This window comes from Schistosoma mansoni, chromosome 4 (genome assembly GCF_000237925.1).
Source record: "Schistosoma mansoni strain Puerto Rico chromosome 4, complete genome".
NCBI classification, from domain to species: Eukaryota; Metazoa; Platyhelminthes; class Trematoda; order Strigeidida; family Schistosomatidae; genus Schistosoma; species Schistosoma mansoni.
In genome coordinates, this window is record NC_031498.1 from 17,208,172 (window position 1) to 17,220,962 (window position 12,791).

Sequence of the window (12,791 nt, forward strand, 5' to 3'; positions counted from 1 at the left end):
GAAGAGAATTATGAATGGAAACGTTTGAGAACTATTTATGCACCAGTATGATGCATATAATTCCTATTGTATAATTGTTAGGTAACTCAACTATTCATATTCATGTCCCTCTTATTATAATTTGATTCATAGACTATTATTATACGATCTACCATTCCTGAGTTATCCGTAGTCTGTTAATCACTGTTCCCCAAGTTCACAGCCACATTTGGCTAAATCTTGTACAAATGGTGTTTGTTCGATGCAGTCTATTTGATTGGTATATAAACCCGATATATTTGAGAATAATGATTCATATTGCGGAGGCTGTTATTGGTATTCTGGACTTAACCAGCTGTGCTAGGCAGAACGCAGGTCTGATAAGTACTTTAGATTGCTCGTACAATTTTTTTGGTGTATCATCGCTGTGATCAATAATTCACTCCTTTCTAATTGACGGTCAAATATTGAACAGGGCACGCACTCAATCAATATAAGAGTTATTTAAATAAACGTTATCGAATTTATTATTTTATTCATACTTGGAAAGTTTGAATTAAAGTAAACATGGAATCTGCCGATAATATTTACATTAAGTTGTGGATAGGTACTGCTATTTAATATCGACTACGTATTGCTTACTCATATTCTGTTAATGAATAATTTTACTACCATGAATGACTTACAGTAATAAATAGTAAACCCAAAGAAAGCTTTATTTTTCAGTTGATTGTCATTATAGAGAAAGTTTAGGTAGATGATCTTTTGAAAATCAAAAAATACATATTAACTATTTTATGTTAATATGAGATTCCTCAGTATTAGGTAACTATCATTCAAATAATAATTAAATTTATGATATTAATTATTCATGACAAGTTATAAAATCTATGATACAATAAACCACTTTTATCGATTTTCCATAATTAACATTACTAAATGACTGTCATTATTTGTTATCAAAAAGACCTTTTTCAAATACCCTACAGTTTGGGGTGATTTCTACACGGTGACTAATTAGTAAGTAACAATGAAGTTTCATGTGAATTTGGAAATTTTCATATTTGAAAAACACATTATCCTTGAATAATGGTTTTAAAAAAGTTATTTTCATTTGTTATACAACATAAGAATTAAGTTTTCTTTTTTATTAAACATCCAAAACTTCTAAAAATTGTATAAATCTGTTAATTATTTCATCAAAAGGAGAAAATTGTTAGAACTTGTGGTCTTATACCCCTACCAATATATAATGTAATGATATCGTCAAATAGAGAACAATGATTTGTCGACTGAACCAATGACGCATAAACCTGTACGAGCAGTCTAAAGTACTTATCGGTCCTGCCTTCTGTCTAGCCCAGCTCAGTTAAGTTCAGAACACTAATAACAGCCTCTCCAATATGAATCATTATTCTCAAACATACTGGGTTTATATACCGAACAAACTGACTACATCGTACCATGAAATAGAAAATAACATGTGTACAAGATTTAGCCAAATGTGTCTGTGAATAGAGGGAACAGTAATCAATAGACTGGGGATAACTCAAGAATGGTAAATCGTATAAGAATAGTCTATGGATCAAAATAAAGCTTATAATGAGGGGAACATGAAAATGAATAGTTATGTTACAATTACACATTTGGAAATATACTTATCATATTGGTACACGAATAGTCTTCAAACGTTACCATTCATAATTCTCTCCGGGATATAACAAAAATGGTAAATAAAGATGGATAGTGGCTAGCAGTGGAATTCATCTTTGCTTACCATGCTTGTGAATTCAGGCTATATCGAGGCAATACGCACAGTATGCACATATGCTAATAAGAGACTGACCAAGATTCAAACAAACAATACTAAGTTGAATTTAAAAATGCTAAATATTTAAAAAGTTTTATGTTTTTAAAAAACCAACACATTTTAAGAAATATCTGGCTTTAGTCAGTAGGTACTCTGTAAACAAAGATAAGAGTTGGTCAGAATCTGATAAATAGATTTCATCAACTTGTCACCAGGTTTTCCATGGTGGTCTAGCTTCAATTGACTCACGCTTTCAACTATGAAAAATACTAAATCTCCACAAAACCCCTTCTGATAATTAAAAGAAATAAAGTTAAATTTATTTATGACGGTTCATATTTTCTAACTGATTGTGTTTAAGCAATCCATGTCTAAAAAAACATAATAGCTCTATGTTATCATATTAGTTACAAGTTTAGTTGAATAGTGATTAATTAGACTCAGTAGCTCAGTGAAGAAAGCTTTAGCGTTGAGGTTAATGGTATTGAATTCGAACGTTCTTCTAAATATTAACACTGCTTTACAGTTACATCCAGCCGACAATTATCAAATGAAACAACGCGTGTCCTGGATTTCAATCCTAGCAACTATCCAACTCTAATCAAAATGAACTAAATTTAGTTATATTAAAAATAATGATAAGTAAATATCCAAAAGTTTTATAAAACGAAAAACGAAAAAAGAAGGACGTGAAAGAGATTAGAGATCAACCAAACAAGAAAGTTAACTTGGTGGTTACCCAATCTGGTAGAGTATCTTTGGAAGAAATCGGGAGGATGATGAGGCGAAATAATCTGAGTATTTTTCATAACACACAATCATTTTAGCTTATTTTTAATGCCTGAAATACAGTGATTAGGTAAGAATGGTAGAATTGCGTCTATCAGGTTAAATGTACTAACTATAGCGCTGTGTGTTTCTACGAAACTTCACGACAGTTGAACATCAGGATAACAGAGCACGAGCTATGTTTCATCATTGCTCCCGAATCCCTAGAAGAAATGAAAGTAGATTGATAATACCACTGAGTTTAGTAGAAACGCTTCATACAAATCTTCATACGAATCTATACAATTATTCTGTTACTATAGTTTCTTGACATTTCATACAAGATGACTTATATTCACACAAGTGAATTCCAAATTCAATACCTTAATATAAATCAAAAAATAATAAGTATACGGTTGATTTATGAAGCTTATATTTGTTAGATTGATTTTTGATTTCCGATCATTTCTCCGATGTATCTGAGTATAGACTGCCGAGTCAAACATTAGTGTTGCTTCTAATTTTCATATTTCATATTCTTTACAAATATAGCTTCAATCTTTAGTATCTTTGATACATTCGACGTCTAACCATTGTAGTATGGTTCGTACAAATTTGTAAATGAATTTCTTAAGTCATACGGGTATACTAGTGTCCGTATCTATATAAAAACATTCAGTCGATTGTCTTTTCGTCACCATTCTAATCTTTTTTTTAAGTCAAGTGGTAAGCATAGATAATCAAGATGTTACTACATTTGCAGAGAGAAATCTTTGAATCTGTATAAAATGGAATGGGTCTCTTAAATACATTCTTTAGTGACATTTTATCAATGAAAGTACAACTGAATTCATATAAAACTTAGTCGGACCTATCTCTAGCTTTATACTATTTTGTTTTGTATTTATTGAGTATAGAATAGCTAATTATTCATATGTATATTTCCTTTTAACTGTCAAAAAATGTATTATCAGAAGGGGTTTCTGTGGAGATTTCAATAATTTTTCAAAGTTGAAATCATGAGTTAATTGAAGCTAGACTACCATGAAAAACCTGGAAGCATTGAACGGTCTTTTCGTCCTATTGTGGAACTCTTCGGTAGTGGATGGAGTTCAACCAGGTATGTTGTGAGATATCAAGATATTGGTGATCGATTGGTCAACTTTGTGGATTGGTTAAAGTTAGACATTAACACCGTTGGACGCTGGTCAGCTCAGTGGTTCAGTGGTTAAGCGCTCGCGCGCAAGATTTGTAGGTCTTGGGTTCGAACCTCGTGAGGCGCGGTCGTGGATGCGCACGGTTGAGGAGTCCCACAATAGGAAGAAACGACCGTTCAGTGCTTCAAGGTTTTCCATGTTGGTCTAGCTTCAATTGATTCGTGAATTCAACTATAAAAAAATCTATTGAATATTTTACATGCTGTTGATGTTGTTGTTATTGTTGCTGTTGTTTACAGACAAATTATATCCCATAAAAAAACATCTAAGTTATATTTTCGTGATTTAACTAGTGATAATATTGTACCATCGGTTGCTATGCTAAGACCATACACCTTATTCTAGCTTCTAGGTAGGTCAATTTATTCATTCTTCTTGAGTCACGTTGCTACCTTGTCAATTATTCGCTTATCAACATTAATGGTTTTTATATGAGCGTATATGTGTGCATTGCTCAGCCCATTCATTATATATCAACAACTTATTTTTATCTAGCTATAAACATTGATTAACTCCTAATTAAATGAAGTTGGTTCACAAGTCTTCTATACTGCACGTCATTTTGCTTCCCTCTCTTCTATTCGCTTCATCCTTCACATTTCCTGTCTAGATCAATGAGTGTAAAAAATACTTGTATTCAAAAATTCCATTCCGTTATTCACCAATGCGATTTAAGTCGATGAAATATACAACGATAGCCGACATATGTATTTCAATGACAAACAGTATACAATCTAATTGAAGTTAGATATAGGGTGATTGATAAGTCTTGCTAATTGAACGCTATACTCAAATCCTAAACTAGTCTCGTAACCCCAAACCAAGCTCAATCTATACGAGAGAAAAGGTGCAAAATATGCAAGAAGCACTTTGCTTCAAAGGTTTATTTATGTACAGAAAATATAGGGTTTTATGGTATTTTAGAAGTTTTGGGATTTTCCTGAAAATTCTAGAATACTACTAAACATAGTAGTAGTGTAGTAATCAGCCAATCAGAAACTCTACATATGACTTTTCATTTTCGTGATATATCTAGCAAAACTTCTAGTCAAACTCTGATTGGACAAAAATGCTTCTTCATGTTTCCTAAGCTTGTTATATCCATTTTCAGGATCGCCCCAACAGTCACTATGATATTTATTCTATATCTTATTTATAATTTATTTTTTTATACAATTTTTTTTACATAAGAATTATCCCTTAGATACCAGATAAGATTATCACTTCTTTTTGTGGATGTCTATAATCATTCAACCATGTAAATGAATAGTTAATTTTATATAACTGAATTGTCAAAACTACATATCATTTCTTTATTCATGATTTAACATTGTACAACAGCAACAACAAAAAGATTATTGATTTCATTTAACTAGGCAACAGAACAAAAATTATCAATGACAAATGTGTTTAAATATACTGAAGTACCTTTCAGGTTGTTGTTGTTGTTGTGGCATTTTTCTCTTTTTTTCTTGTTCATAATTACAAGAATATCATACATATATGTATGTATAATTTATGAAATGTTGATAGGGTGTGTTTTTTTTTGACGTAATTACTAATATCACTAATCAGTAGTCAATATAGTTTGTATTAATTTTCTTTTGTAAAACTGTAAAATAGAATGATTAGAAAAAATTTCATGTCATATAATTGATTGGTTACTAATTAGAAAACAAAAAGATTTCCTAAGTGAAGGATATGGTTCTCATTTAAGTCTACTTCAATCTTTAATTAACTATACAATAAGGATAAATACTAAACATAACGAATCAGTTGAAGCAAATGATTAGACAATTATATTGGTTATTAGTCAGAATATCCAAGAAGAAACGTTAATATTAGAAGAATCTCATTTATTTCTAAAGTATATAGCGCTAGTTACAAAGAAAACATTTCATATGCATTCAACTAAATGATCTGGTTCTTCTGTCACGCACGCAAAAACAAATACAGGAGAAGACGACCAGTGAAGCAGCAGACTCAGCAGTAGTAGGTCTCAACATACACAAAGGGAAAAGTAAGACTCTCCGAAACAATACGGCATGCACTAATCGTGTTACATTTGACGGAGAAGCTTTGAAGGACTTAATATTCTTTACACATCTGGGCAGCACCATTGATGAACATGGTGGATCTGATGCAGATGTGGAGACACGGATCGGCAAAGCAACAGCGGCCTATTTACAACTGAAGAACATCTGAAAGTCAACTCAACAAGTGTCAACCAACACCAAAGTCAGAATTTTCAATGCAAATGTAGAGACAGTTCTACTGTATGGGGTGGAAACCTGAAGAACTACGAAGGCCATCATCCTGAAGGTACAAGTGTTTATTGACAGTTGTCTACGCAAAATACATCTAATCCGTTGGCCAAACACTATCAGTAACAATCAACTGTGGGAGGGAACAAACCAGATTGCATCCAGTGGAAGAAGAAATCAGGAAGAAGTGCTGGAAGTGGATAGGACACACATTGATGGAATCACTCAACTGCGTCGCAAGACAAGCCTTCACATGGAATTCTTAAGGCCCAAGGAGAAGAAGAGGACCAAAGAACACATTACGCTGATAAATGGAGACAGACATGAAGAGAATGAACAACAGTTGAATAGAACTAGAAAGGAAAGCACAGGACAGAGTGGGTTGGAGAATGTTGTTCGGTGGTGTATGCTTCTTTGACTGTTATTTTGCAAATTAACTGATTGATGTATGGTTATCCGATCTTAGTAAGATAGTTTCTAATTTGTGCTTAAATACATTCGATTTTCCCCACTCGTGTTCTGTCCACTACACCTTAACATTCATCAAAAATATTCAAGTATTTATGAACAATTTTCTACTCAAGATACTCAGTGTCCGTTGACCGTATATTATCATCAACAACCTACTGTTGGAGAGAACAAACCAGATTCTAAGTGAAGAGGAAATTAGGAAAACACTTCTGAAGTGGATAGGATATACATTGACGAAATCACCAAACTGCATCACGAGACAATCCCTAAATTGGAATATTGAAGTGAAACAGAGGAGAGATGACCAAGGATCACACAGCATTGCGTATTGGAAGCAGACATGAATAGAATGAACAGCGATTGGAAATAACTGTTAGGGATTGTCCAGAACAGAGTTGAGTGTAGAGTACTGGTGGGTGACCTATACTTCTCCACGAGGAGTAACACGTGTAAGTAAGTAATGACTTATACTAGAAACTCAGGATAAATCGCTTCTGACAATTACTAAACATTACCTTATAATAAACAATATTATAAACTCAAGTGTAATTATAGTCGTCAGTAACTTTTCCTGTTTTTCATTTCAAGAGTATTACTCGACAATGATTATTGAATTATTTATTTATATTAGCACTTGATGTAAAATTGATATAATACAATTTATTTAAATTATTAATTACATTTTACTGGACACATGGGAATTAAGATTTGTGTTATTTTTTTCTATTTCACTGTCTATTCCATTTTATTTATCTACTTAATTTATTTTGTCTATGTTATATGTTGTGGCCTACATGGATACCCTGTTAATGTATAACGTGATAATACCGCCAATTATAGAGCAGTGAATTATTGATCATACTCATGATACACGTAACCAGTTTAGAGTACTTGCCAGTCCTGCTTTCTATCTAGCCCAGCTCAGTTAAGTCCAGAACACCAATAACAGCCTCTGCAATATGAATCATTTATTTCAAGCATATTGGGTTTACATATCAAACAGACAAACCACATCGTATTATAAAATAGAAAAAACACCATTTGTACAAGATTTAGCCAAATGTAGCTGTGAATGTGGGAGACAGTAATTAATATACTAGGGATAACTCAAGAATGGTTAATCGTATAGTGATAGTCTATGGATCAAAATAAAGCTTATAATGAGGGGAACATAAATATGAATATTTACATAGTATTGTTTGTTTGGATCTTCACATTGATGTTTTTAGGGCAGCAACTGGTCAGTCTCTAATTGGCATATGTGCATACTGTGCGTATTGCCCCGATATAGCCTTAATTCACAAGCATGGTAAGCAAAGATGGATAGTGGCTAACAGTGGGATACATTGGGAAGATCCAAACAAACAATACTAAGTAAATTTCAACTTCACTCCATTGCTCAAGCAAGTGGCTATCAGGACTCAGTGGCCGAGTGGATAACGCGATAGCGTTTGAAGCGAAAGTTACTGGGTTCGACTCCCAGAGTGAACACCAACTGTGAGATGCAGGTACATCCGGCTGACGAGTCCCAAATAGGACGAATCGCGCGTCCTGGATTCCACTGCCAAACACTATCCATCTTTGCTTACCATAAATATGAATAGTTTCGTTAGTTTACAATTATAAAATATAACAGTCTATTCTTATGATGTGTGTATGAATGTTTACGATAAGTTCTACATTCACAACTGAATACGGAAATGAATCATTCAATTTTTTAGTGAACAATATTAGAAAATTTATATTTTTTGGTAAACATATTACATCTGTCTAATTTAAACAAGTCATTTTAATATATTGAAGGTTTAATGTTTACATTCTGATTCTGTATTATATGCTAATCATCTTTGATGATTCAAGATTACAGTATAGAATGAATTTATGTAATACTATGGTGTGGGTTGCTTATATCCACATAAGTAGTATATGTCGATAGTCAGGCAGTGAATTTCTTTCACTCGAAGGTTGATAAGGAAAGAACAGAAACGAAACGCAATTGGTATGAAAATGTATGAATAATAATAATCGGAGACTATGGACTGATATTTGCAGAAGGAATGGTCAAGATTGTTTGATAGTTTGCAAATTAACTGTTTACAGTATGGTTGTCAGATTTTAGCGAGGTATTCTGTAATAAAACCGTTTCTTCTTACACTTTGTTTAACCCTTGGACTTGATTAATGACAAAATCTTAGAAAATTTAAGAAACTATTAACATCTGATGGATTACTTTCATTATTTAACAATAAGTATTACATTCATGATGAATTGATATGTACCTTGATATGATGGATACTGTAAAATAATATATAACAAGACTGAATAATATAGAACCTAAGGTCGAAATCATTAAAAATGAAGGTTTGATCAAGTATTCATTGTTTTATTTGAATATATGTTAAAGTTACATTTAAACAATATGGATATTAAATTCACTGAGTATTGTTTGTCTGAATCTCCTCATTGATGTTTAGGACTGCAACTGATTAGTCCCTTATTATTGGTCATACGTGTATACTGTGTGTATTGCCTCGGTATAGTCTTAATTCACTAGCATTATAAGCAAAGATGAATAGTGGCTAGCAGTGGATTCTAGTTTGACGCGCATTTCATCCTATTTGTACCTGAATTTCAGGACTCAGTAACTGAGTGGATAACGTGATAGCGTTTGAAGCGAAAGGTACTGGGTTTTAGTCTCAGAATGAACATTAACTCTGAGATGCAGGTACATTCAGCTGACAAGTCCCAAATAAGACGAAACGCGCGTCACACTGGATCCCACTACTAGCTATTATTAATCTTTGCTTATCATACCGTTAATAATTTAGTGTTATGATGTATGTTATTTACTGATTACTTATATTTTATTGTGGAATAAAAGATCAAAAATCATTGAAATTAATAAATGAATTTTTGGAACGTAAAGAAAAACATAAAAATCAATTGGAATTAATTAAAACAAATGAAAACTTAGAAAAAGTTGTTCAACAATTATCTGGAATATCAACTCAGAAACAAACTGATCAAAGTCAACGACTGCAGTCTATTGTGCATGCTGATGAAAATATGAATAAATCAAAACAAAATTCATTTGACAATTTAATAAATCGTCGTAAATTACGTAGTCAAATTAAACAAATACGTAAACGTATTCAAATGATACAATCTATTCAACGAATTATGGATCGTCAATATTCAAGTCTATTAGATGTTTGTGTACAGAAACGTCAACGTCTAGAAGAAATTCTATCTTTAAGCATTGTATATGAAGAAGTTTCCGAGTTGAAAGTAAGTTTATCTACCCTAATTATTATTATTTTGATGGAGTTTTGTTCTCGGAGCTAAAAATCCTATCCACTACCAGAGAATACAATTTACTACTATTGTAGTGAACGAGAACATGTATGGAGACAATCGCATGTATGTCACAGCAAAACTGCATAATATCTTAGTAAAATCTGAGATCTATACAGAAAATACTTCATTTGCAAAATGTCAATCATCTGTCTGAAACTTGATTGTTCCTTTTGCCAATGTCAACCAATTGTCTCAGACTTCACTGCTCCTTGATTTCCTCATTAATCATTCTCTGTTCTCGTTCTCTTTTCTTTGATCTTCTTAACATGTTGCCTCCAAGTATCTCACTTTCGATTGATGATACATGCTAATTATATATGTAGACATCAGTAGCACACATAATACCATTGTGAATTTTAGAGAACTTTGAAGTAATCCATAACTAGTGTTTTTATAGTACGTACTCCGATAAGAATATTTCATTAAAGTTATCAGATACCTCTGATATACAAATTTGGGTACTTAAGTTTTTCTAAAATTTGTTGAATAATTCCATTTTCATTTAGCTTTGAAATAATCTACATTACATAATCTATTGAATTTTTGAAAGTAAATAAAAAAATTTCTAGATATCTTAAATTTTGCAAGTTGAGATCATGAGTCAAATGAGGTTAGACCAACATGGAAAACCTGAGAGCACTGGACGACTGTTTCGTCCTATTGTGGGACTCAGCAGTGCGCATCCACGATCCCGCCTCTTGAGATTCGAACCCAGGACCTTTCAGTTTCACGCGCAAGCGCCTAATCTCTTTACCACTGAGCCAGCCAGCATCCAACGGTGTTAATGTCTAACTACAACCGGTCCACGAAATTGAGCAAAACATCCACCATTGTTTTCAGTGAGTTGCTATCTCATAACAGGTTTTCTATGATGGTCGAGCTTTCATTGACTCATGAATTCAACTAATAAATTAATATAATATTCATAAAACCCTTCTCTGTTTATTACGTTTTACCTAACAATATAATTATCATTAGCATTATTAGAATTTTATTATCGATATTAGATACAAATCTGCAACTATATAACATTCTTTCAAAAACTCATTGACTTTATAAATGATCCTGCTTCATTGTGGAAGATCAGTGTATATATATATATCAAAGTAATCGCTATTATTGAAATGGATGAATTTGACAGCTAACTCTACAGGAACTCCAAATGATTGATTTAATCATATTAGTCATATCATTAATCATATTACTCGAAATCATTTTACTTAACGTAATCGATAATGATAAATATGGAGACATTCAACCTTAGCGAAGATGACGTTTATTTATTTACTCAAACACATAAATACTGTTAAAAAGAGGCAACGAATACATATGCATTACCTAAGTCACTTGATTTGTGTATGTGCTGTGGTACTGCTTGGGTACCAAGACCGAACCAGGTGGTTTTCTTAGGGAGCCACATCCACAGCATTCGACCTAAATGTCTGATCCACAAGGTAGTAGAGTGACGTCAGGAGATGTCATCCCATGATAACCGGTGACCAATAATTGGTTCATACGCCGTTTGTTCCCTCAGGAAACTGTGGTCCATGTACACCGTTGGTTTGGAGTCAGAGTTTTCCAACTCCCTTAGATGAATCCTCCAAATCCACTAACCCTGTTACAGCACCAGACACTTTTTGTCGTCTCAATTTTGTGAACAACACCCCGGCGGCGAGAAGAGGCAGTGGTTAGGACTTCCCTGACAATTGTTGTATGCACGTGTACGTGTGAGAGAATTTGGAGAGGGAAAGTCAACTTTCTTCACCCTCGGCCGTACCAGGACATAACGAGGCTGACGTTTGTGTTCACAATAAGTGGATAGAAACACTTTACATTTATTAAAAATAGAATGAAAAATGATATCTAAACAAAAAACGTAAGGTAAACATACGTGATCAAACAATACGTTTTATATAATATCGATAACTGATGAGCGAAAGTATGTATAGATTAAAAATAACTATCATAATTCAAAACAAATTGAGTGATGTCTGAAATACAACCTGCCGTTCTTCGTAATTACTGTTTACTCGACAGTCATACTTTAGCCAAAAATCGAAGGATTCTAGTCATTCGATAAATTGCAAAGTTTAACACTAATCTACTTTTTTCAACGTTGATAAAGTCTACAACTCTTAGAGCAAAAAACAACAGAATATTGATAATAGTTAATTGGGCTTCGACAATAAAATAAATTTTCATAGTTGAAATTATGAGTCAATTGAAACTAGACCACCATGGAAAACCTGGAAGCACTGGACGGCCGTCTCGTCCTATTTCGGGACTCCTCAGCAGTGCGCATCCACGATCCCGCACTCGCGAGATGCGAACCCAGGACCTACCAGCTTCGCGCCGGAGCACTTGACCGATAGACCACTGAGCTGGCCGGCATCCAACGGTGTTAATATCTAACTTCAACTGATCCACGAAGTTGAGCAACCGTTCACCAATTGTCTTCAGTGAGTTGATATCTCTACAACAGACTTGGTTGAACTCCACTGGTCACTGCTTTCCACTAGAACTCTAGGGATAAATTCTAATTGAGACATGAAAACAATTTGTTCTATTCAACAACAACTTTAAGATTGCAATATAGCAAACAGAGTTCAGATTACTAAAAGTGTACACTTTATATCAGATTTATTATTACAAACAATTTAAAAGTTATAAAATGAACTTTCATGCCATTAGATAAAATATTCAGCTTACATTGATGATTCTTCTTATTGATAATTATATCTTGCGTGATAACCAAACTGTTGTCATGAAAGCCATTACCACAATAAACTAGATAATTTTTTTAAAAAAAACATAACACATTCAATGGCGAATAACGATAAGATTTTATCAGCATAAAAATGATTAAAACGTCGTTTGATTTACGGGTATTGAACAGAGAGACAACAAAATACAAAATATATAATA

At 33.1% G+C, this 12,791-nt stretch overlaps 1 protein-coding gene and 1 non-coding gene across 2 annotated transcripts in view; both read left to right on the forward strand.

Annotated features, from left to right (window-relative positions):
* Window positions 1-12,791, forward strand: part of Smp_123730 (putative beta chain spectrin) — a gene marked incomplete at both ends in the record, with an annotated part of 49,976 nt that overhangs the window by 16,172 nt on the left and 21,013 nt on the right. The window contains one exon of the mRNA XM_018797008.1: window positions 9,391-9,797. Coding sequence (XP_018652093.1) covers window positions 9,391-9,797 — 407 coding nt within the window. The remainder of the gene's footprint in view (window positions 1-9,390; window positions 9,798-12,791) is intronic.
* Window positions 7,931-7,997, forward strand: Smp_tRNA_02342_Gln_TTG.1.1. Its single transcript has one exon. It is a non-coding gene (tRNA).